The 24,515-nt window shown below is 36.9% G+C and overlaps 2 protein-coding genes across 2 annotated transcripts in view; one reads left to right on the top strand and one right to left on the bottom strand.

Annotated features, from left to right (window-relative positions):
- Positions 1-8,375, bottom strand: part of acoxl (acyl-CoA oxidase-like) — an 80,990-nt gene extending 72,615 nt beyond the window's left edge. The window contains exons 1-10 of the mRNA XM_073834823.1: positions 8,204-8,375; positions 7,932-8,028; positions 7,551-7,637; positions 7,058-7,144; positions 5,990-6,088; positions 5,459-5,573; positions 4,190-4,276; positions 4,034-4,106; positions 3,377-3,509; positions 1,073-1,107 (exon numbers count right to left, since the gene is read on the bottom strand). Coding sequence (XP_073690924.1) covers positions 1,073-1,107; positions 3,377-3,509; positions 4,034-4,106; positions 4,190-4,276; positions 5,459-5,573; positions 5,990-6,088; positions 7,058-7,144; positions 7,551-7,637; positions 7,932-8,028; positions 8,204-8,331 — 941 coding nt within the window. The 5' untranslated portion in view covers positions 8,332-8,375. The remainder of the gene's footprint in view (positions 1-1,072; positions 1,108-3,376; positions 3,510-4,033; positions 4,107-4,189; positions 4,277-5,458; positions 5,574-5,989; positions 6,089-7,057; positions 7,145-7,550; positions 7,638-7,931; positions 8,029-8,203) is intronic.
- A 7,268-nt stretch (positions 8,376-15,643) lies between these two features.
- Positions 15,644-24,515, top strand: part of lhcgr (luteinizing hormone/choriogonadotropin receptor) — a 32,258-nt gene continuing 23,386 nt past the window's right edge. Inside the window, exon 1 of the mRNA XM_073833658.1 lies at positions 15,644-15,798. Within this exon, the coding sequence (XP_073689759.1) occupies positions 15,644-15,798 (155 nt within the window). The remainder of the gene's footprint in view (positions 15,799-24,515) is intronic.

Here is a 24,515-nt window from a genome sequence, read left to right as displayed (position 1 = left end):
ATTTACATAAAAAGGTAAAAAGCTATATAAAAATATATAAACCCCAAAACAAATAAAAATGACAAACTAAAAGTGAAATATAAATAAATTAAAGCTTTAAAATGACTAAAACTGAAAAAATAAAAAATATAAAAAAAGAAAACTAATAAAAATGACTCAAATTGCTACAACTGAAAATCTTATTTCACAATGAACATGTCTAAAGTGTCCGGCTCGTGCATCAATCTCCACAGTTGTCTGCTAACCTTCCCGCCATTAAAACTAACCAGAATGAACGACCGGACCTCAGAATGCTTCTGCGAGCAAATCTGCGAGCCACATGTGTGCAACATGCCCACCGATTGTTTGATGGCACGCTGTTTGTTCACGTTTTTAATCTTAAACCCTGTCGTTCAGAAAGTCTGAAGTGCAATGGTTTTGTGGTGCGTGTCGTAATAAGATAAACTCCAACCAAGAAGAGGTGTGGTGGGCTGCGAGCGTGGAGCCTGATAACTGCGAGTGCGGTTTTTCTCTCACACCTGAGCGCTCATACGTGTTTTGGCTCTTTGTTCCTCCTCTGATATGTGTGTGCGTATGTGGGTGCGCAGAGCTGTTTTGCAAATGGAAAACCTGCAACTATAGAAAGCAAACATTTCCTCTCTTTCTACATTTTTTTCAGCCCGGGGATGCCATGTTTAGAGACACCCTGCATCGCCCACGCAGACGCACACATGCACGCACACGCGCAGAAAGCCACATGTGAGGAAGACGTGCAGAAGCAGCGGAGGCGCGGACTAGAGTATCCCTCTGAACTGGATGTTCTCTGCGGTGAGGAGAAACTCCACACGTCACGGCGCTCTCATTTTGTTTTCACTCATTTCTAGAGTTTGTTGTTTATTTTTCTCTCCCCTGCGACCACATTAATGGCTTTTGAAACTCGGCGATGCAGTTTTGATGCGTTTGAAGGAGCGCGGCTGTGTAACGCTGATAAATAATTACAGGGAATTCTTTGATCTGTTACCACCGATATGTCGTATCTGAATTTCACATGAACTTGCACAACATTCGCGCACACAGATTTCTAACATCGTACCTGTGACTGTAGCGTACTGCGATGATGAGCCCCAACTGTAGAGAAAACACAATGTGTAAAAGTCAATAAGACAGTTCAAACACTGGTACGGGACATAATTAATAATTAAAGATGCAGTTCACACTACCAGTCAAAAGTTTTTGAACAGTAAGATTATTAATGCTTTTAAAGACGTTCTTATTCTCATCAAGCCTGCATTTATTTGATCCAAAGTACAGCAAAAACAGTAAAAATTTGAAATATTTTTACTATTTAAAATAACTGGTCTATATTTGAATATATTTTAAAATGTAATTTATTTCTGTGATCAAAGCTACATTTTCAGCATCGTTACTGCAGTCTTCAGTGTCACATGATCCTTCAGAAATCATTCTAATATGTTGATTTGCTGTTCAATAAACATTTATTATTATTATTATTATTAATATTTAAAACAGTTGAGTACATTTTTTCAGGATTCTTTGATGAACAGAAAGATCCAAAGATCAGCATTTATCTGAAGTAAAATACCATTCAAAAGCTTGGAGTCAGTATAGTTTTTTTTGTGAAAGAACTTATAGAAATTATTACTACTTTTTTTTTTATCAAGGATGCTTTAAATTGATCAAAAGTGATGATAAAGACATTTATAATGTTACAAAAGATTTCTATTTCAGATAAATGCTGTTCTTTTGAACTTTCTATTCATCAAAGAAACCTGAAAAAAATTCTAATCAGCTATTTTGTAACATAATAATAATAATAAATGTTTTTGAGCAGCAAATCAGAATATTAGAATAATTTCTGAAGGATCATGTGACACTAAAGACTGGAGTAATGCTACAAATTCAGCTTTGAAATCACAGGAATAAATTGCATTTTAAAATATAATCAAATAGAAAACAGTTATTTTAAATAGTAAAAATATTTCACAATTTTACTGTTTTTGATGCACTTTGGATCAAATAAATGCAGGCTTGGTGTAGCATACTACAATCTCAAGCCTCATCTGCAGAGAAAACAGGATGTGTAAAGGTGATTTTTACAACAAACAAGTCAATAAGTACCCTTTAAACACTGGTACTGAAAATTAATAATTGAAGATGCAGTTAATTTGCAGTTAATTTATTCCTGTGATCAAATCTAAATTTTCAGTATCATTACTCCAGTCTTCAGTGTCACATGATCTTTCAGAAATCATTCTAATATGTTTATCATTATCAATATTTCAAACAATATTTTTTTCAGGATTCTTTGATTCCAAAGATCTTTGATCTGGAAAAAAAATGGGAAAATAAATACTTTTATTTAGCAAGAATGCTTTAAATGGATGAAAAGTGATGATAAAGGCATTTATAATGTTACAAAAGATTTCTATTTCAGATAAATGCTGTTCTTCTGAACTTTCTATTCATCAAAGAAACCTGAAAAATGATGATACTCCGTTGTTTTCAACATAATAATAATAAATGGTTTTTGAGCAGCAAATCAGAATATTAGAATGATTTCTGAAGAATCGTGTGACTGGAGTAATGATCCAAAAAAATCAGCTTTGAAATCACAGGAATAAATTACATTTTAAAATATATTCAAACTGAAAACAGTTATTTTAAATAGTAAAAATATTTCAGAGTTTTACTGTTTTTGCTGTACTTTGGATGAAATAAATGCAGGCTTGGTGAGCAGAAGAGACTTCTTTAAAAAACACACAAATCTTACTGTTCTTACTGTTTTCACTGGTAGTGTATTATAGCCCTGCTCTTCATATAAAGCTGGATATATAAGTACGTCCAACTTTCTCCTCATGCATACAGTGCATTTGCATAGGTCGATATATACTATATAGCAAATCTTAACTGCTTGATTGCTTGCATCGTCACAAACGAGACAAACCCAGTATCCATCCACTTTCACTGTAAGGAAAAAAAGCCTATTTTTTCCATAAAATGAAAGTCAGACAGAAAGAGAGAGAGAGAGTAAATTGAGCTATCCTTTAAAACTTATTTAATTCACAAACTTAACAATTCGAAAACTGAATTAAAATAAAGTTAAAAATTTTTTTTTTTTAATCTACTGACAAAAATGACAAAGGGACATATTAAAATTGATGTCAAAATATTAGTATAATTGTATAAACAGTACTAAAACAACACTATAATACGCTTGAGAAATAATTGCATGTCTCCCTCTTGTGGTGATGCTAAAGCATGACTGACTTTACTGAGTCACACAGGGATGCAGGTTTGTGATGGTGCATGATACTCATGTTTTCAAAGTAAAAACACATTACTGTAGTTTTAAATATGAGTGGAGGTGAGTAGAAACCTTCATGGCAGCCATGGTTTGTACGGTGAGACACAGGCGGGTGGGCGTCAGGGCAGCGAGCATTGCATTGAAGCGACTGCTTTTACTGAGGATTGGAGATGAGTACAAACCATCAGCCGATACAGAACCAAATCTGCAACACACAAATACATAAAAATATAGGCTGTGAGACACCTGCATTTCCTTCCTACATTTATTTAGAACTATTATATACATGAAAATAAATAATATATAATAAAACAGAAATTTTTATAAATATTACATTTTAATCAAAAAATAAAAAATTAATATCTAAATATTGATGAAATATTGTTAAATAATTATTTAAATGATCACTATTTAAATCATTTGATTTCTGTTGGCATCAATGAATTTTAATTCTTTTCCCGGTCTTTCATAATTAATGGATAAGGATTTTTAAAATCATAAAATAAAATAAAATAAAATAAAATAAGAGAACAGAAATGTCCATGATATTTCAAGTTTTTAATAATTTACATGACTTTTCCAGGTTTGGAAATCACAATTTTAACATTCATTGATATTTTCAGGTTTTTCATGATTGTGAGAATTTCTATTATATTCTCATGAGTGTCTTTCAGTTACAATTTGTAGTTCACGATGCCTACTCTACAGCAATTCTGTCCATTAACTCACTTGCTCAGCAGATTTTCCCGTGGTATCCGAACGTTATTGAATATCAAAATGCCATTGTCAACTCCATTCAGACCTGCGTAAAAACACATAAAGTAGAACAGTCAAATATTAAAAATACTATTCAGGAGGGCTGTATAGAAATAGTTATTGTATTACCTTCCTTGTGCCTCATGTCAATGGTCGTCACTCCCGGCCACATGAATCCATTCTGATCACGGATTGGAACAATAAAGCAGTGGGGACCTGAGATGGAAATTTTCTCAATGAGAAGCATGATTTGAGGTATCATTCATTTCCATATGAATTATGTGCTAAAATTTAACACTAGGGATGAGGATTTGTTTACTAATAATAAGTATGAGCAGTATATTACTATAATAGTAATGCTTGCCTAAGCAAACAATACTAAAAATACAAAGGTTGTTTTCATACTCACAATTAATTTTCTTCATTAATACTGAGATTCGAGCTGATTCTGTCATGTTTAACAGATCAATCAGTGCATAATGCATGTCTCTACTAAGCATGTTTATGCTTTGCAAACATTTCTAGATATTAAACTGATGCAATTATTTCTCAAGCATATTATACTATGATTTTAGTAATACGTTTATACTATTACATTTATATTTTGAATTAGTTATTTTTGCATTTATATTTTCATTTTAAGTTTTATAATTTCATCATTTTTAAATATTTCTGTTTAACTTTGTTGTTATTTCAGTTTTAGAAATGTTATTATTACAACCTAAACTTATTTTATTTTATTTAGTTGCAAGACAACATTTCTACTTTTCACTAATAATACATTTTGTTCTCATGCTCATAGTTCTTTCTGTATTTTACTACACTAACTGGTGCATAATGCATGTCTCATATAAGCATGTTTATGCTTGCCATACATTTTCATAACGAAAAAGCAATTATTTTTCAAGAATATTACAATTTTATTTTAGTATTATGTTATATAATATTACAGTGATAATTAGAATTTACTTTTATATATTCAGTTTTCATTTTGTTTATTTTAGTAATTTTGTCAATTTTATTACTAACTTAAACTTAATTTTATTTAGTTGTAAAGGAATGTTTTTAATTTTCACTAATACAAATTTGGCTCTCACAAGTCATTCTCTTTATCAGCACTGACTGAGATTCAAGACAATTCTGTCTTTTTAACAAATCTTTTAGTGCATAAAGCATGTCTCATCTAAACATGTTTATGCTTTCCAAACATTTGTAGATAAACAAACTGATACACGCCAAATTTTGCCACAAATGTTCACATACACTATTGAAATCAGCGAATCCATTAATAAAGACAATTCAGTTGTTAGAAACACACTAGATATGATGAACTAATGTGCAGACAGACTTGTGATGATAATGTAAATTCAGTATGAACAGCTGTTGCCTCAGTCTTACCCTGAGATTCTCCATTTATAATGAGCTGAGCAAACACAGCAGCATAGTTTCCTTTCATTGCATTCCCAATATACATTTTATGAGCATCTTCAGAAGGTGTGTGAATAACAAACTCCTGCAAAACAACAATCAGAAACATTTAAACTCAACTCTGTATGTTTTACTATAATTCAAGTGTGGATTGTGAACAGTGAATCACTTGAAAACAATCATTTGTAATTCTATCCAAGGAACAGTTCATCCAAACACATGAAATTTCAGTCCATTCCACAGAAAGCTATTTTATAGGTTACTGAGAAATTTTCTGAAACTTTTTTGGTGCTTTTTAACCTTTTTGGAGCTTGATGGTATAAATCACCAGCTGTATTTTATTGTATAAATAAGCATGAATATAATATGGGTTTGTGATATAAGTAGCTGATGCCAGAATTTATATTTTAAGGTGGATTATTCCTTTCAAAGTTGCATTGTAATTACTGATGACCCCAAATAGTCCTGTAGATGAAAGCATAGATTAGACTTGGGACTCACCTGTGTGGACTGATCATATCGGGCCTCAGTGATAATGCCTCGAACGTTGCTACCATGGCCCCTCTCAGTCATTGCAAACATCCCTGTAAACTGTAACTCCTGCAAATAAACACTAAATCGTATCAGATGTGTTGCACTGACATTACAGGAATAGTTTACCAAACGATGAACATTTGCTAACAATGTACTCGCCCTCAGGCCACTAAAAGATGTAGATGAATTTGTTTCTTCATCAGATTTGGAGAAATGTAGTATTCCCATTCCTCTGCAGTGAATGGGTGCCGTCAGAATGAGAGTCCAAACAGCTGATAAAAACATCACTATAATCTATAATACAAGTAATCCACACCACTCCAGCCCATCACTTAATGTCTTGTGAGATGAAAAGCTACGTTTGTTAGAAACAAATCCACCATTACGACGTATTAACTTCAAACTGCTGCATTCTGCTAAAATATGAGACCATAATCTATAATAACACTTCCATCCAGTAAAAAAGTCAATGTTCTGTTGTTATATTTATCAGAATATTTGTTTAGAACCACTTTGAACTGTGTTTGCATGTAATCTGTGCATATTTCTCTCCTGAGTCAGACAAGACAACTTTTTCATTGGAGAAAGCAATACTTGTATTTTAGCCGGAAGCAACAGATTGAAAATATAACATCTTAATGATGGATTTGTTTCTTACAAAGACACAGCTTTTCTCTTCACAAGACATTAATTGATGGACTGGAGTGGTGTGGTGTGGATTAATTGTGGATTATTGTTATTCTGACGGCACCCATTCACTGCTGAGGATCCATTGACAAGCAAGTGACATAATGCTTAATTTCTCCAAAACCGATGAAGAAATAAACTTAGATGGCCTGAGGGTGAGGGCATTTTCAGCAAATTTTGATTTACGGTAAACTACACCTTTTAAATCAATAATTTCAGCCATTTATGCAATAAACAAACAATGTATGTGCAAACTCACGGACCCAAAAATAAGCAGGACTTTGCCTTGCAAACATTTTATCTACTGAGCGTGTTCGAAGTCTGGAGGGCACAGAATTTATGACTTACTGAAACCGGGAGATACCACTTCATCTTCTGCTCTGGACTGCCTAGATTATTGACAGCACCTCCGTACAGGCCACACACAACACCTAGCTGAGGGTTACAGCAAACAGTGCACTGTGACTATTCAAATGTGGAAGAAATGCAAATGTGTAGTGTCATGCATGCCAACATGACATGCAAATGTCCTGAAAACAGCTAAAAATTCAGCTATTGTGTAAATACAGCAACCCGGGATGTTAGGGAAACCTTTTACAGCTGATTCAGCTTAAATACCTTTAATAACGACCAACTTGAACATAAAAACACACTGACTAAACTAAAGTTATAGATAAAGATGATTAGAGTGTGTTTTAAAAGCAAATTCTAGTTCAGAATTTTGTTTAAGTTAAGAACTTGCTTGCCACTTCCTTGTAACTGTTTGTGAAATACTAGCAATTATTGAGTAAAAATGATTTCTACAACACATTTTTCAGTGTATAGCACAAAAGGGACAAACCTTGACTCCTGTGGCCAAGTCTGCGGAGCAGATGATCTCCGAGAAGCTTAAACTCTTGTTTATAAAGCCTTTTTGCTTATCTTTTATCTAAACAAAGGCAAATAACATGTTTTAGATATGCATTGCACTAAAAAAAAGCATGTTTTATTGCAGTGGGTTTTATGATATCATGGCACAACCACATTTTTGTGGCAAAAACATGTTTTTAATACGATGTAAAGCTTTGGAAGACGATGCACTGTGAATTTAAGTAATATAGCATATATCTAAGTGCTACTGTTTTTACCAAATGACAACTTAACTTTACCATTGCAACACGTTTTGAATGGGCAATGAAGACATGCAGACATGCAGAATTCTCTCTCTCTCTCTTTTATGTACCTGATTTCGAAGGTGTTCTTTCATGAAAGGCAGTCTTAACATATGATATAGCCTCTCTGCAGTCAGGTCTCTGCTTTGATCCAGAGTCAGCTCATAACTGCACGAAAACACAGCAAACTCTAGTAAATTCAAATGAAGCGTTAAATGGATTTAAATCTATTAAATCTTAACAAAAATGTGCACAGCCTCTATCGTGTGTCTGGAAGAGGTGACTGTATATTTCCTTGTATTTACTTATGTTAACTGTCTTTAAGGAAACACGGTTTACCAACCTGCTGGACTGAAACAGTTCACACTTTGAAATCGCGTCACGGAAAGCATCTTTAATGTCCCAGAATTCTCCATCTAGATATCTGGCAAGGCTGCTGGGATATTTTCGATCCATGGATGATAAAACCATGACTTGGGTTCCTCGTGTTTTCACTTTTACTGTAACTGTATCTGTATTCTACTTCCGCGTTTGGATGATGTCAGCGCGTTGCGCAGCAACACTGCCAAAACATCTTTTTTATTGGCAAATGGATAACACGTAAATTGCACTCATTTATGAACCGTAAAATAAAATAATAACACTAATATAACAGTAAAATAATATTAATAGAGACTTTTTAAGTTGAATTGTGAATGTCTTGTCATTTATGATTGAAAACAACGCATATGTTGAACGCACATTTTGAATATTGAGTTTAAAAGTTTTTTTGGGTTACGAAATATTTAAAGGGATAGGGCTGTAAAATCGCATGTACAGTCGAGGTCAACAGTTTACATAGGCTACACCTTGCAGAATCTGCTAAATGTTAATTATTTTACCAAAATAAGAAGGATCATACAGAATGCATGATATTTTTTATTTAGTAGGCTACTGACCTAAACAAGATAATTCACATAAAAGGCGTTTACATACAGTCCATAAGATAAAATAATAGTTTTATAAGATGACCTCATTTAAAAATTTACATACGCTTGATTTTTAATACCGTGTTGTTACCTGTGTTTGTCCTGAACTGACCGCTGTTCTTCAGAAAAATCCTTCAGTTCCCACAAATTACTTGTTTTTTCAGCATTTTTTGTGTATTTGAACCCTTTCCAACAATGACTGTATGATTTTGAGATCCATCTTTTCACACTGAGGACAGCTGAGGGACTCATATGCAACTATTACAGAAGGTTCAAACGCTCACTGATGATGCTTCAGAAAGAAAAACGATGCATTAAGAGCCGGGGGTGAAAACTTTAGAATAGAAAGATGTGTACGTTTTTCTTATTTAGCCTAAATATCATATTTTTTTAATTTAGTACTGCCCTTCAAAAACTACAGAAGACAAAATAATTAGAATTTACCCTGATATTCAAATTTTAAAAGTTTTCACCCCCCGGCTCTTAATGCATGGTGTTTCCTTCTAGCATCAGTGAGTGTTTGAACCTTCTGTAATAATTGCATATGAGTCCCTCAGTTGTCCTCAGTGTGAACAGATGGATCTCAAAATTGTTGGAAAGGGTTCAAATACACAAAAATGCTAAAAACTGGAAGAACTGTGGGACTTGAAGGATTTTTCTTACTCACTGATGCTTCAGAAGGAAAAACTATGCATTATAAGGGGTGTAAACATTTGAATAGAATGAAGATGTGTACATTTTTCTTATTTTGCCTAAATATCTTCTTTCTTTTTTTTAGTACTGCCCTTTAGAAGCTAAAGAATATACTTACATGTTTCCCAGAAGAAAAATAATTAAAATTTACCTTGATATTCAAATGCCAAAAGCTGTTAATGCATGGTTTTTCCTTCTGAAGCATCAGTGTGCATTTTAAACTTCTGTAATAGTTGCATATGAGTCCCTCAGTTATCCTCAGTGTGAAAAGATGGATCTCAAAATCATTGTTGGAAAGGGTTCAAATAAGCAAAAATGCTGAAAAACGAAAGAATTTGTGGGACCCTAAAGGACTTTTCTGAAGAACAGCTGTTCAGGACAAACAAGGGACTCATGAACAACTACCACTAAACAAAAAAACACAGCTGTGGATCATTCAGGTAACAACACAGTATTAAAAATCAAGCATATGTAAACTTTTGAACAGGGTCAACTATAAGTTTCTCTTGTGGACTGTATGTCTCATGCTGACTTTGTTTTTTGCATGTTTATGAACTCTTTAAAAAGTAAAATGATAACATGTAACAGTCAGCAATGCTGCCATTATATGAAATGGGAGAAGTGGCCTACAGCGGTACTGGATTTCATTATGTCATATCAAGGTTAGATTACTCCTCCCATTCTTATCAATGGCACAGCCAGGCGCCGGAGCAGACGCAAATAGACACAAATAAACTACTGGCTGCTTCGCACAGGTCAGCGTGGCCTTAGCACTTACTGCCCATAAAGAAATGAAGTGTATGACATATAATGCCATATATCAAGTAATAATTTTCACATGTGTACATTCTTAGGTTGATGTAGATATACAGTAAGTTTATAACATATAAAATTCCCACAGTAAAACTGGTATATTGTGTACATATTATATATTTTTTGTTATTTGTTTTAGTTGAATGATAAAGCTCACCCTCTTTAACGTTATGTTGTATGTATCTTCTCCCATTTGGTCTTTTTACATTAAAGGAGTAGTTCACTTTCAGAACAAAAATGTACAGATAATGTACTCACCCCCTTGTCATCCAAGATGTTCATGTCTTTCTTTCTTCAGTCGTAAAGAAATGATGTTTTTTGAGGAAAACATTTCAGGATTTCTTTCCATATAATGAACTTCCATTGTGCCTCGAGTTTGAACGTCCAAAATGCAGCTTCAAATGGCCCTAAATGATCCCAGACTAAGAAAAAAAGTGTCTTATCTAGCAAAATGATTGGTTATTTTCTAAAAAATATTACAATTTATATACTTTTTAACCTCAAATGCTCATTTTGTCTAGCTATGTCTGTACTCATAGAGATTAAAAAGTATAAATTGTAAACTTTTAGAAAATAACTGTTTCACTAGATAAGACCCTTCTTTCCTCGGCTGGGATCATTTAGAGCCCTTAGAAGATGCATTTAAACTACATTTTGGAAGTTCAAACTCGGGGGGAACATAGAAGTCCACTATATGGGGAGAAATCCTGAAACGTTCTCCTCAAAAATGACTGAAGAAAGAAAGACATGAGCATGACAAGGGAGTGAGTACATTATCTGTAATTTTTTATTCTGAAAGTGAACTACTCCTTTAACTCTGCATTAATACCAAAGACTATAGAATGCCTTAAAGAGGAAGTGAAGCGGTAAGTGAAGTTTGCATTATTTAGTAAAGTGTTTTTATTATTATTATTATTATTATTATTATTATTATTTAAAGGGACTTTGCTAATAGAATCAGAATCATACAACAATAATTTTTGATTTCCAAGTAAACTAAACTGTCACCAACGAGATTGCAGTGGCCAAACTATTTTAAAAATAGTAAATTAAGATACAGATTCTATCATAATGCACAATGTTTCCATCTTTTAATCACATCATAGCTGGTCATGTGCTCAGTTATCAGTAACCGGTTACCTCACCTTAATGTTTGTAGATTTGTGTCGGATGCTTTAGAACTGACGTATGGATAGGCTTTTTTCTGTAAACATCATACTTTTTTCTTGTATTTCAGTTAATGTCATAAAACAAGCGAGCTAGGTGTCGTGTAAACATGGCTGTCGTGAAAAGCGCAGGAACAATCAAACCGAGTCAAGTGAGTCATTTACGCTGGAACCGCTTCCATTGATTCAAACTCGCGCCGATCATTCAGTTAAAGCGATTCACTAGCAAAATCAGATCAAAGGAGTATTTCATTTTTGAATTTTTCAGACATAGCTTAATAATTAAAAAGCACGTATAGACGTTTTTCCTGAACACGGAAGTAAGTCCGACTCTTAACTGAAAGAATGCTTTGCATTTCCGGTCTGCATTGTTTCTAGTCAAATTAGGGTATATTCCGAGCTAATAAACTAATGTTAAACCTATTCAAATGTTTTTAAAAAGCACATGGCTCCATAGCGCCATCACTTGGCAATGTCGCAATGACCGTCATTTGTCAGTGCCTCACTTTAATGAGTGTGTAAATGACACGAAGCAGCTGGACGCTATTTGAATGGGTTCCTATGGAAACCGGAACAGAAAAGCATTCAATCTGACGTTAGAATTCGTAATGGCGGCGCTCATCGTTAACTCAGGAAAAAGGTCTATAGAGATGGATGCAATGAAACTGAGACAGGTAAACCATTGTGTTGCAATTGCATCGCGAATCATTTGATTCAGATTGGACTACAGAGCGGATTCTCGAATCATTTGATGTAGATGGGGTCTCCAGAGCAGGTTCGCAAACCGTTTGATTTAGATCAGAACTTCAGAGAGGTTTGTGACTCATTTTGTGAACTGAATGATTCACAGTCCGCGCTCTGAAGTCCAGACCTGAAATGATTTATTATTCAGACCAGGATTGAGTGCGCATCATGAATCATTTAATTTAGATCTTTACTTCGAAGCGGGTTCATGACTCTTTTTATTTAGATCGGAATTTCGATCAAAGCAGGATCTTGAATCATTTCACAAATTAAATGATTCACAATCCACGTTTCGAAGTCCAGATCTGAAATGATGGTTCGCGATTCATTACTCAGACCAGGATTGAGTGCGAACTGTAAATCATTTAATTTAAATCGGAACTTTGAAGCGGGTTCGTGACTCTTTTTATTCAGATCGGAATTTCGATCAAAGCGGGATCGCGAATCATTTCACAAATTAAATTATTCACAATGTGCGTTTCTAAGTCCTGATCTGAAATCGGTTCGCAAATCATTATTCAGATCAGGGGTGCATATCGCAAATCATTTGATAATTTTTTTTAAATCGGAACTATGGAGCAGATTTGTTATTATTTTGATTCAAGTCAAGTTTATTTATACAGCGCTTTTTACAATACAAGTTGTGTCAAAGCAACCTTACAGTATTAAAATAGTACAATAGTGTGTCAATAATGCAAAAATTCACATCAGTTCGCGAATCATTTGATTCACTTGATTAACTTCACTCAGAAATGCCGATCTGAAATTATGTTTCGCGAATCATTATTCAGATCGCTATATACGGAGCATGGATTACAAATCAGTTTTGATCGGTAATTCAGAGCAGATTCGTGAATCTTTTGGTTCAGATTGGAACTTCTGAGTGGATTTGTGAATCTTTTGATTCAGATCGAAACCTCCAAACTGGTTTGTGATCATTTTGTGAATCGAATGATTCGCAAGCAGTGCGAATCATTTGATTCAGATCGGGATCGAATCTTGTTTTCTGAATAATTTTTTTAATAAACGGTACAGAACATCGAACCATGAAGGCAGTACTGTTATAAAAGCAAAACAAAAAGAAAGAAAGAAAGAAAGAAAGAAAGAAAGAAAGAAAGAATACACAAATATAAATCCCTTGGCTTAAAGGGGTCATCGGATGCCCATTTTCCACAAGTTCATATGATTCTTTAGGGTCTCAATGAAAAGTCTATTACATATTTCGGTTAAAAAATCTCAATATTTGTGTAAAAAAAAAACACCCTTTTACCTTGTCAAAATCACCTCTGCAAAAACTCAACTAATTTTATTGCATGGTCCCTTTAAGTGCAAATGAGCTCTGCTCACCCCGCCCCTCTTTTAGCCGCATTTAGCAACAAAACGTGCCAACAACCACATTATTAAGGAAGGCCATAAACTCACTTCTGCTGTGGGTGAAGCTGCATCAGGAATGATTCACACGAACATAAATGCATATGTAGATTACACAAAAGTAACGTTGTCCTCTGCATCTTCAGCGGCTCAGATGTCGGGAGTAAATGACTACTGCTATGTTCATTATTACATCCAACATTCCTGTCTTCCCCTGCACCTGAGTCACACAATGGCGATAGGAGTCGGACTGAGGCAGGGGTCTTCAACTAAAACGGCTCGAGGTCCAGTAAACCCTGCACACGAGCCGAGGTCCGGACAATTATATATAAAAAACTATTTATGTTTTTTGCAAGACCAGGGTATCTGCAGCATATTTCATCTTAAATTCTAGACATTTAAATACCCCTTTAAAGACCTGAACAAAAAAATAAAAAAAATAAAATGACTGTAAAAAGCACACTATCTTGTCGATCCATCAGTTCACATTTACAACTCTTCGTGTTTGGTGCTTAAAACCATGGATTGATTTTTTTGACATTGGTCTTTTTGACAACAGCAGATATACGAGCTGATTGAAAATGTCAGATCATTCTCTTCCAGCAGGAGGCGCTATTAGAATGGTACACAAAACAGCGCCGCAGCTGACTTTGAAACGTGCAGTGCTCATATTTATTCAATGGATAGCCTTATAAAGTTTCATCGCAATTCTTGCCTTTTAGTCCCCACATTTAAGACCACCTGAAATCATAACTAAGACTTTCTTAACCCCTAATAACACTACAGTCATCAATGAAAATTAAGAGCTTTATTTTAAACACCCACTTTCAAAAACAACCCTTAGCCTACACAAAATACGTTTCTTTTTATTTTTTTCCCACTGTGTTCGGCGCACAAGAGAAATATTAGGGAATTAAATTAATATCAGCATATTAAGTATATTCGTCTATCATTGTCTCTTAGAGAAATGTCAGATGCTGAAAGCCCTGTTTTTACTTTCACTTTAACATATTGCGCAGTTTTCACTTTGCTTGTGTGATATCCATTGGCTCACCTTCATGGTTTTAAACATAAATATGTATAAAAATACAGTATAAAAAGATATATTTACAATATTTTTACAATCAACGTTTTTCACTCACTGAAAGCTACATCTGTCTGTATGCAATGCGCAGATCTCTGCTCTCATCACTGCACGGAAGATTGCACCCAAACGCTGACCCTGGTGTGCTTGATATAAATGTATTTATAAGAAATTAGCGTTTGGCATTTTTTTTATTTAATTATGTCAAAGCTTTCACGGTACGCATGGACGCATCTTGCGGTCCGGATCTGGACCGCGGTCCGCCAGTTGACCACCGGGTCTAAGGTGCTCATGTCAATCAATTATCGTGGGAGCGGCCTTTGTCGGTGTTTTGTCACACCGACAAGAAGCTGAGAATGACCTGATTTTAAAAAGGGGATATTACTTTTAAAGATAAAAAAACATTGGGTGGATTTTTATCATTGTAGGGTGGTTGTGTACACAAACTGCCAACACACATTAATGTTCAAACAACATGTAAAAGTTAGTTTTGCATCCGATGACCCCTTTAAGAAAATTAACCATGGTTTTATTATACTAAGAGTGTAGCATTGTAGCATATATATATATAAATATATATATGCTTAATTCTTTGTATGTATTCTACAGTATGTGTGTGTGTGGGGGGGGGGGTGCATGTGTGTCTGTTTTGTGGCCACGCGCAGAGCCTTCATTGTTATTTCTGATATGACTCAAGATGCGCAGACAAGCAGTTTATCTGTGAGCTCCTCTCCCTAACCTGATCTTGAGAAAGGACTGTGAACAAGTAGCTACTGCACTATCAGAAAAGCAACTCTAAATCAATCGCCTAACAAACTCAAGGACTCAGCTAAGCGCGTTTGTTTTCTTGTCAGTCTCCAGCGCGCGCTCGACCTCCAGTCAGAAATTCGGCGAGAGGAAAGTGAAGTTTACCGATTTAAAGAAGGCGAAAACACTACGGGACAATGTGGATATCTCCCCTGCTTCTCGTTTCTCCTCTGCTGATGTCTTTCTGCGGTGGTGTGTGTTTCCAGTGTCCGGAGATCTGCCGCTGTTCTCAGAAGAGCATCACCTGTAACAGCGCGACGGAAAGCCTGAAGAGCAGAACTCACAGCAGCCTGTAAGCACACTACTGTTTATCATCTTATATCTCACATATAATACACATTGAAGTCATATTGTGGTGCATACGTTTTTTAGAACCAGTGGTTTTGTTTCCACTTAAATCTACACTATTTTTTTTTTTACAGCGATGTACTGTATTTAGGAGACCGGGGCAAGTTGTCACACGGGGGTACCTGCATACATACATTTTCCATGTAAGTCAGGATAGGACAGGTTGTCACATATGGTTAATATGCAAAGCCTTAATATTTATATATTGTATGTAGGCCTATATTTTACACTTTTTGAGGTTTCATGTATAAGTGTTTCGTAATTATTTTCTGTTTTACTTTTTTTTGCTGAAAAGCCATTGTTCAGTTCCTTATGCATTTTAAGTATAGATATGGAAGACAAGTTTTTCTTTTTTTTACTACAATTTCATGTTACAATTATTCACAATAATAATGAATAATAAATCAATATTAGCCTATGTATATTTGGACTTTAATATATACTACAATTTAAAAGTTTTTGAATATTTTTTATATTTTTAAAAGAATTGTCGTTTGCTCACCAAGCATGCATTTATTTAATCCAAAATCTGCCAAAAGCAGTAATATTGTGAAATATTTTTACTATTTAAAATAACTGCTTTCTATGTGAATATATCGTAAAATGTAATTTATACTGTGGTTTTACAGCTAAATTTTCAGCATCATTACTCCAGATTTCAGTGTCACATGATACTTTTTATGCTGAAACATTTTTTATTATTTTTATTATCAATATTTAAAACAGTTAAGTACATTTTTTTCAGGATTCTTTGATGAATAGAAAGATCCAAAGATCAGCATTTATCCGAAATAAAAAAAGCTTTTGTAACATTATTAGCAAAGGTTGCATTAAATGGATCAAAAGTGATGATAAAGACTTTTACAATATTACAAAATATTTCTGTTTCAGATAAATGCTGTTCTTCTAAATGTTCTATTCATCAAAGAAACCTGAAATCAGGTGTTTTCAACAAAATAATTTTTTTAGCAACAAATCTGAATATAAGCATGATTTCTGGAGTAATGATAAAAAAATAGGAAAAATTCAACTTTGAAATCACAGGAATAAAGTACATTTTAAAATATATTTAAATTGAAAAAAAAATTAAGTAAAAATGTTTCAAAATTTTTGCTGTACTTTGGATCAAATAAATGCAGGCTTGGTGAGCAGAAGAAACTTCAAAAAAAGTAAAAATCTTTCTGTTCAAAAACTTTTGACTGGTAGTGTATATATATTATTTAGGCCTACTGCAAAAAGCATGACCCTAATCTTGCTTATTATGTCACTATAATCCTTTATAATTCTTCTCCTCTAATAATAACTATAATGGACAATTATTAGCAGTTTCGACTGCAATTGCAAGTCAAGTATAGTACATGATGGTTATTAGCATTCATTAAATCAATCAATTAATTAGTATTATTATTTAGCAATGTTTGCAGATTAATAAAACTAATAGGGGCTGTGTGAAATACTGCTGAATAATTCACTGTGATAATAAACCCTTTGAATATCATGTACATGAACACACAAACCACATCTGACACACCCAAGTCAGCTTAATTATATGATAATAATGCTTGCATTACAGTACAGAGTGTTAATTTGGAAAAAGAGAACAAAAGGGAGGTACTGTATGTCATTTTGTTTGACATATCGTGTGATTTGGAGGGCCATTCCCTCTTCTCAGTTATTCAGGTTATTCTCTTTTCAGTGCGTTTCTAAAGTCTCATGGAAATCTTTCAACTAACACATAACAACAACAACCCAAAAGAGACAGTGGATGTGCTTATCTGTGGCTTTGTTTCATAAATAACCATTCCAAATGCATTTATAGTCTAAACACTTGTGTCCCGTTCAGTTATCTGAATAGTAAATAAACAGTTATCTATATTTACTCATTTAATATCTGCAAAATGTACAATTTTATCAATGCAGTTCACAAAATGCATTATACTGAATAATTTGCCATTGTGACAACTTGCCCCAGTCTATAATAATACATGAACAGTGCCCACCGAAAATATTTGCACACTTAAATCAATCAATTTGTATTATACTAGCTAAATACTAGCTAAATATTTGAACAATTTAATATTTTGGGCAGTGATTTAGAGATCCTGATTCAAACCTATTGACTTATTTTTTATTTTTAGTGGCACACAGTTGGAACATGACTAATGTGAGACTGAGTCATACACTAAAATTTCCTTTTAAACAGTATTCATTCATAAAAGTGCTTGGTTTCAACTGAATAAAAAACCTATAGGTATACGTGTGTGTGCATAAATTTTTTTATTTAAATAATAATTTACAAAATTGTTTAAAATATTTTATATATAATAATAAATACCAATAATTTTAATTATTTATTATAAATTTTAAAAATTTAAATATTTAAATATGTACATTTAAATTTCCATTGTAATATATATGGGTCAAAGACGAAAACGGGTTTAAGCACAAAAACAATAAGTGTAATACTGCTTTAAACTGTTGGTGTTTTTCCAAAAAAAAAAAAATATTTAAAAGTTTTCTGTTTAATTTCATTGCATTTCTGTTTTTGTTTTTCTGAGCAAAAAATAAATATCATAAATTTTTCCCTAATTCATAGAAGACACCCAGTAAAATGTCATTTTGTGTTACAGTCTTGTCAGGCATATTTACAACAAAAATCAATTTATATTAAAAGACTTTGCCACTATCCTAGGTTTTGACCATTTGTCAGTAAGAATTTTTTACCTATTTAAAACACAATCAAATTTAATATGCTCCCTTATTCATTTATATATTTTAATATGTACAAGTCAAAATAAGCATGTTGTTTGAATTTTTACATTAATATTGTTAATTTAACATTATTTCAACCAAATTTTGACATTTTATTCTTCGAAAACTTAGTTCTAACATTAAATCTAGACACTTTACTTACATTTAATGTGTTCTCTAAGGACATAAAATCACTTTTGTAAATTTCTTTTGACGTGGACATCTTAATATATAGATATATATATATAGATAGATAGATAGATAGATAGATAGATAGATAGATAGATAGATAGATAAGTATATTTTCCAGCTAATGCATGGTCTCACATTGGTCAAAGCTCATATTAACTCTTTTACCTGAAAACCGGAACTAACTTTCCTATTTCCACCATATTTAGAGTTGCAATTTTTCGCATTGAGTTTCTCTTGCCAGCTTGTTAGGATGATCACAATAACCTGTTGGTTTCCTTTGACTCTGAACACACTAACAGGCCTCTTAGTAGCTGTTAGTCCTGTTAAGGAGCAGCGGTGATGCGATATATGCTTCTCATTATAGTTCTGCTTACGCATGACACTTCTACCTTTTCTGAAAAAAAAGCAATGGGGGAGTTGTTGACATGTGGCAAGCTTGTGAAAAGTACTATCCAAAAAAGACGGGTCAAGTAGTTTTGTCTGACTGACAGGGCTCTCGATTCGGCCTGCCATTGCGCCCGCTGAGCTGATTGTGTTAGGAGAGTCTGTGTTTCATGTCCTTGAGGCCTTGAAATCATCATCTTCCTCTGTTGAAACCTTGAGCCCTGATAAGAGGTACATGCAATCAAGGACATGAGATAAATGAATAATGTCCTGGTAACACTTTACAATAAGGTTCATTAGTTAAACATTAGTTAATGCAGGGGCGCCGCTAAAGGGGGGTAAGTTAGGATAATTCTAAGGGCCCACGCCTTTTAGGGGCCCCCAGAGACCTGCTTTTGTGTGGTAGGGGGGGCCCAACCTCATATTTTGTCATAGGGCCCAAAATTGCGAGCGGCGCCCCTGTGTTAATGTATTAACTAACATGAACTAACCATGAGCAATACATTTGTTAATGTATTTACTGATCTTCATTAACGTTAGTTAACGAAAATACAGTTGTTCATGTTTGTTCATATTAGTTCACACTGCATTAACTTATGTTAACAAGATTTTAATAATGTATTAGTAAATGTTGAAATTAACAAAGATTAATAAATGCTGTATAAGTGCAGTTCATTATTAGTTCATGTTAACTAATGTAGTTAACTTGTCACGAGTCTGGGCTGCAGGTTTTCCCTTCACCGCCAAAGGTCGCTGTCTCCATTCCTCCCGCACTCCACTCCTCTAAATTGTGTACACCTGTCCGATTGCACACACTTGTCACTCTTTACACCCACAGCTGTTCCCTATTACCACGGACTATATAGTCTCCCCTCTCCCTACACTCTGTCTGTTGGAATTGTTTTGAGTTTGATAGTCTTTCGTGTAGGGCTGGGTATCGTTCCAAAATGTTCGATACCAATACCGATACCGATACCCTGAATTCGATACCGGTTCCGAACGATACTTTTTTCGATACTTTTATTTTAAGAAATGTATTTTAACAAGATTACTTTTTCAGGATGTTTGTGACACTTTCACATCAGGCTTATCTCTAAGATCAATAAACAAAGGAACAAAAGCACAAAATTAACAAAGTGTAGTTAAGACAATATATCAGTGAATGTTTTTTTAATAAAGTTCAAACTGTTTTAACTCAATCAGATTTAAGTATTTGTGAGGCTCACTGCTGCTTAAAGGTTTAGTTCACCCCAAAATTTTAATTCTGTCATTAATTATCTACAAATGAAGATATTTTGGATTTAATCCTAAGAGCTTTCTGATCCTCCCATAAATCTTTGAATAAAGTTATTTTTGTTTACTTTGCACACAGAAGTATTCTTGCAGCTTCATATAATTATGATTGAACCACTTATATCACATTGACTTATTTTGACTATGTTTTTGGTTCCTTTCTGGGCATTGAAAATGCATATCCAGTAAATATAGGAGGATCAGAAAGCTCTTTGATTAAATCCAAATGATCTTCATTTGTGTTCTGAAGATAAACAAAGGTCTTATGGGTTTGGAACAACATTAGGGTGAGTTATTAATGACAGAATTTTCATTTTTTTTGGTGAACTAACCTTTTAAGATCACCTGAAATCACTCAACAGTTCTTCTTCAGAAAAATTAGCATGTAGCACCGATATTGATTCTTCATGGTCGATTTTGATTGCCGATGTTTTGCAAGCAAATGGGCTGATTCTGAAAGCCTTTTTAATATATTTAGTTTACACCTTAAGCAAGGGACAAGAATGAATGATAATATGAGTACATGAACAATATGTTTATTTTCTCTATTATAGGTACAGCCATTTAAATTAGAGGCAACCACTGCATTTAGATTAAAATCTAAATAAATTACAAAATATATTATAAATAACAAAAAATAAACGACACAGTTCTTTCTTAGTCGTGACAATAAATACAGCCATAATCAAAATAGGCTACTCTTTCAAAATTCAAAGTGCAAACAGAGACCGAATCTTCAAGCATGATACAGAGCTATTAATAGACAACTACACAACTTATTAGCCCACATACTAATAACAGCTTCAATATTTTATGTAGCCTAATTTGCGCGCATTGGGGAGTCGTTCTCTAAACGTGGGGTATTAAAATTGCTTTAAATGCGTGTGCGCGTCTTACTTTTGGTTTCGTTTCAACGATCCCGCGAAACTCGATGATGATGAGCGTGCATTCTACAATACAAGAGATTACTTTAACAAAACCTTTTGAAAGTGGGAGGACACAAACGGGATTTTGAAAAGCGTGTCCCCAGTGAAAATTATGCCCCTGCGTGAGTGCAACTCTGCCGCTGAATTATCGTTTGATGTGAATGTATGTCGCGTTGTACCTATACTGAGACTATATATTGAGACTGAGGCGCCAGAATTGTATCCGACAGAATGTGTCTGGTGTTTTCTCATATTTGACGTGTTGCCAGTCTTGGACGCGATAACCTTTTTACAAATATTGCATCACACGCTGTTGCCGTCAATATTGGCATAATGTAGCAATACTTTTGATCGCTTATACATCGTTTGCGTTAAATTTATGCTATGCTTTAAAGTATAGTGTACATTACAGCCTCACATTTGACAAGCTCTGGGTGAGTGGGCGTAACCGCCGTAAACTATTGATTTTCAAGGCAGCCTCGCCGCAGCTAATCACCAGCATTTGATCCGGGCACGTTAAAGATACCGCACGTTTTCTAGCTCACTGACGTTGACAAGATTATATCCTTGGGTATCGAAATTTGGTACCGAACGAAAATGATTTTTTCGATACTCGATAGTATCGAGACAATTCGGTCGGTGCTTAAAAAGTATCGAACTCGATACCCAGCCCTACTTTCGTGTTATGTCATGTTGTGCCGTGTTGGCCTTTGTTTGTTTTAAAAAGCACCTTACCTGTATTTGGACCCTGACCTCATCTTTTTCCACCATATTTAGAGTTGCAATTTTTCGCATTGAGTTTCTCTTGCCAGCTTGTTAGGATGATCACAATAACCTGTTGGTTTCCTTTGGCTCTGAACACACTAACAGGCCTCTTAGTAGCTGTTAGTCCTGTTAAGGAGCAGCGGTGATGCAATATACGCTTCTCATTATAGTCCTGCTTACGCATGACACTTCTACCTTTTCTGAAAAAAAAGCAATGGGGGAGTTGTTGACATGTGGCAAGCTTGTGAAAAGTACTATCCAAAAAAGACGGGTCAAGTAGTTTTGTCTGACTGACAGGTCTCTCGATTCGGCCTGCCATCGCGCCCGCTGAGCTGATTGTGTTAGGAGAGTCTGTGTTTCACCTTACCTGTATTTGGACCCTGACCTCATCTTTTTGCGACGCTCTTCCTAGCGTCCCGTGACAGAATTCCAGCAGCAAGAATGGGTCCAGCAGGGAGATTGCTCAACATCCGCCAGGGAGGCCGGTTTATTGAGGATTACGCCAGGGACTTCATTGGAGTGGCTGGGCAGTCGACCACTGAGAAGACCTGCCTCGTGGTCTTTTTCTGGGGAGGTCTGGCTGAGCCCTTCAAGTCCTTTATGCCGTACTGGCTCCCCGAGGAGTCACTGGAGGAGTATGTCAATCGAGCTCTGTACTTGAGGGGCTCAGCCTTCAGGGTGGAGTTGGCTGCGGTGCCCGCTCGTGGTCCTCCCGAGTCAGCGGTGCACGCTCACAAGGCTTCCGAAGCGGCGGTGCCCGCTCATGATCCTCCCGAGGCGGCGGTGCCCGCTCACGTTCTTCCCGAGGCGGCGGTGCACGCTCACAAGGCTTCCGAAGCGGCGGTGCCCGCTCATGATCCTCCCGAGGCGGCGGTGCCCGCTCACGTTCCTCCCGAGGCGGCGGTGCACGCTCACAAGGCTTCCGAAGCGGCGGTGCCCGCTCATGATCCTCCCGAGGCGGCGGTGCACGCTCACGAGGCTTCCGAAGCGGCGGTACCCGCTCATGATCCTCCTGAGGCGGCGGTGCACGCTCACAAGGCTTCCGAAGCGGCGGTGCACGCTCGTGATCCTCCCCAGGCGGTGGTGCACGCTCACAAGGCTTCCGAAGCGGCGGTGCCCGCTCATGATCCTCCCGAGGCGGCGGTGCCCGCTCATGATCCTCCCGAGGCGGCGGTGCCCGCTCATGATCCTCCCGAGGCGGCGGTGCACGCTCACAAGGCTTCCGAGGCGGCGGTGCACGCTCACAAGGCTTCCGAAGCGGCGGTGCCCACTCGTGGTCCTCCCGAGGCGGCGGTGCCCGCTCACGTTCCTTCCGAGGCGGCGGTGCGCGCTCAAAAGGCTTCTGAAGCGGCGGTGCCCACTCGTGGTCCTCCCGAGGCGGCGGTGCCCGCTCACGTTCCTCCCGAGGCGGCGGTGCACGCTCAAAAGGCTTCCGAAGCGGCGGTGCCCACTCATGGTCCTCCCGAGGCGGCGGTGCACGCTCACGTTCCTTCCGAGGCGGCGGTGCACGCTCACAAGGCTTCCGAAGCGGCGGTGCACGCTCACAAGGCTTCCGAAGCGGCGGTGCCCACTCGTGGTCCTTCCGAGGTGGCGGTGCACGCTCACAAGGCTTCCGAAGCGGCGGTGCCCACTCGTGGTCCTCCCGAGGCGGCGGTGCACGCTCACGTTCCTTCCGAGGCGGCGGTGCACGCTCACAAGGCTTCCGAAGCGGCGGTGCACGCTCACAAGGCTTCCGAAGCGGTGGTGCCCACTCGTGGTCCTCCCGAGGCGGCGGTGCCCGCTCACGTTCCTTCCGAGGCGGCGGTGCACGCTCACAAGGCTTCCGAAGCGGTGGTGCCCACTCGTGGTCCTCCCGAGGCGCCGGTGCCCGCTCACGTTCCTCCCGAGGCAGCGGTGCACGCTCAAAAGGCTTCCGAAGCGGCGGTGCCCACTCGTGGTCCTCCCGAGGCGGCGGTGCCCGCTCACGTTCCTTCCGAGGTGGCGTTGCACTCTCATGATGTTCCGGATTGGGCGGCGTTCGCTCACGATGTTCCCGATGCGGCGGCGTTCGCTCACGATGTTCCCGATGCGGCGGTGTCCGCTCACGATGTTTACAAGGCGGCGGTGTCCGCTCACGATGTTCCCGAGGAGGCCACATTCGCTCACGATGTTCCTGCACTGTCAAGTAAAGTCAAAGCTACTGTTCCTGCACAGTCAAATCTCGTCACAGCTGCAGCATCGGCACAGTCTGGTCAAGCAGTTCTTCCTGGGTCTGGTCAAGCAGCACTTCCTGAGGCCGGTCAAACAGCACTTCCTGAGTCTGGTCGATCAGCACTTCCTGAGTCCGGTCGATCAGGACTTCCTGAGTCCG

This window comes from Garra rufa, chromosome 2, assembly GCF_049309525.1.
Source record: "Garra rufa chromosome 2, GarRuf1.0, whole genome shotgun sequence".
NCBI lineage: Eukaryota > Metazoa > Chordata > Actinopteri > Cypriniformes > Cyprinidae > Garra > Garra rufa.
Note: the sequence above shows the minus strand (reverse complement) of the source record. Positions and strands in the feature narration are given on the sequence as shown.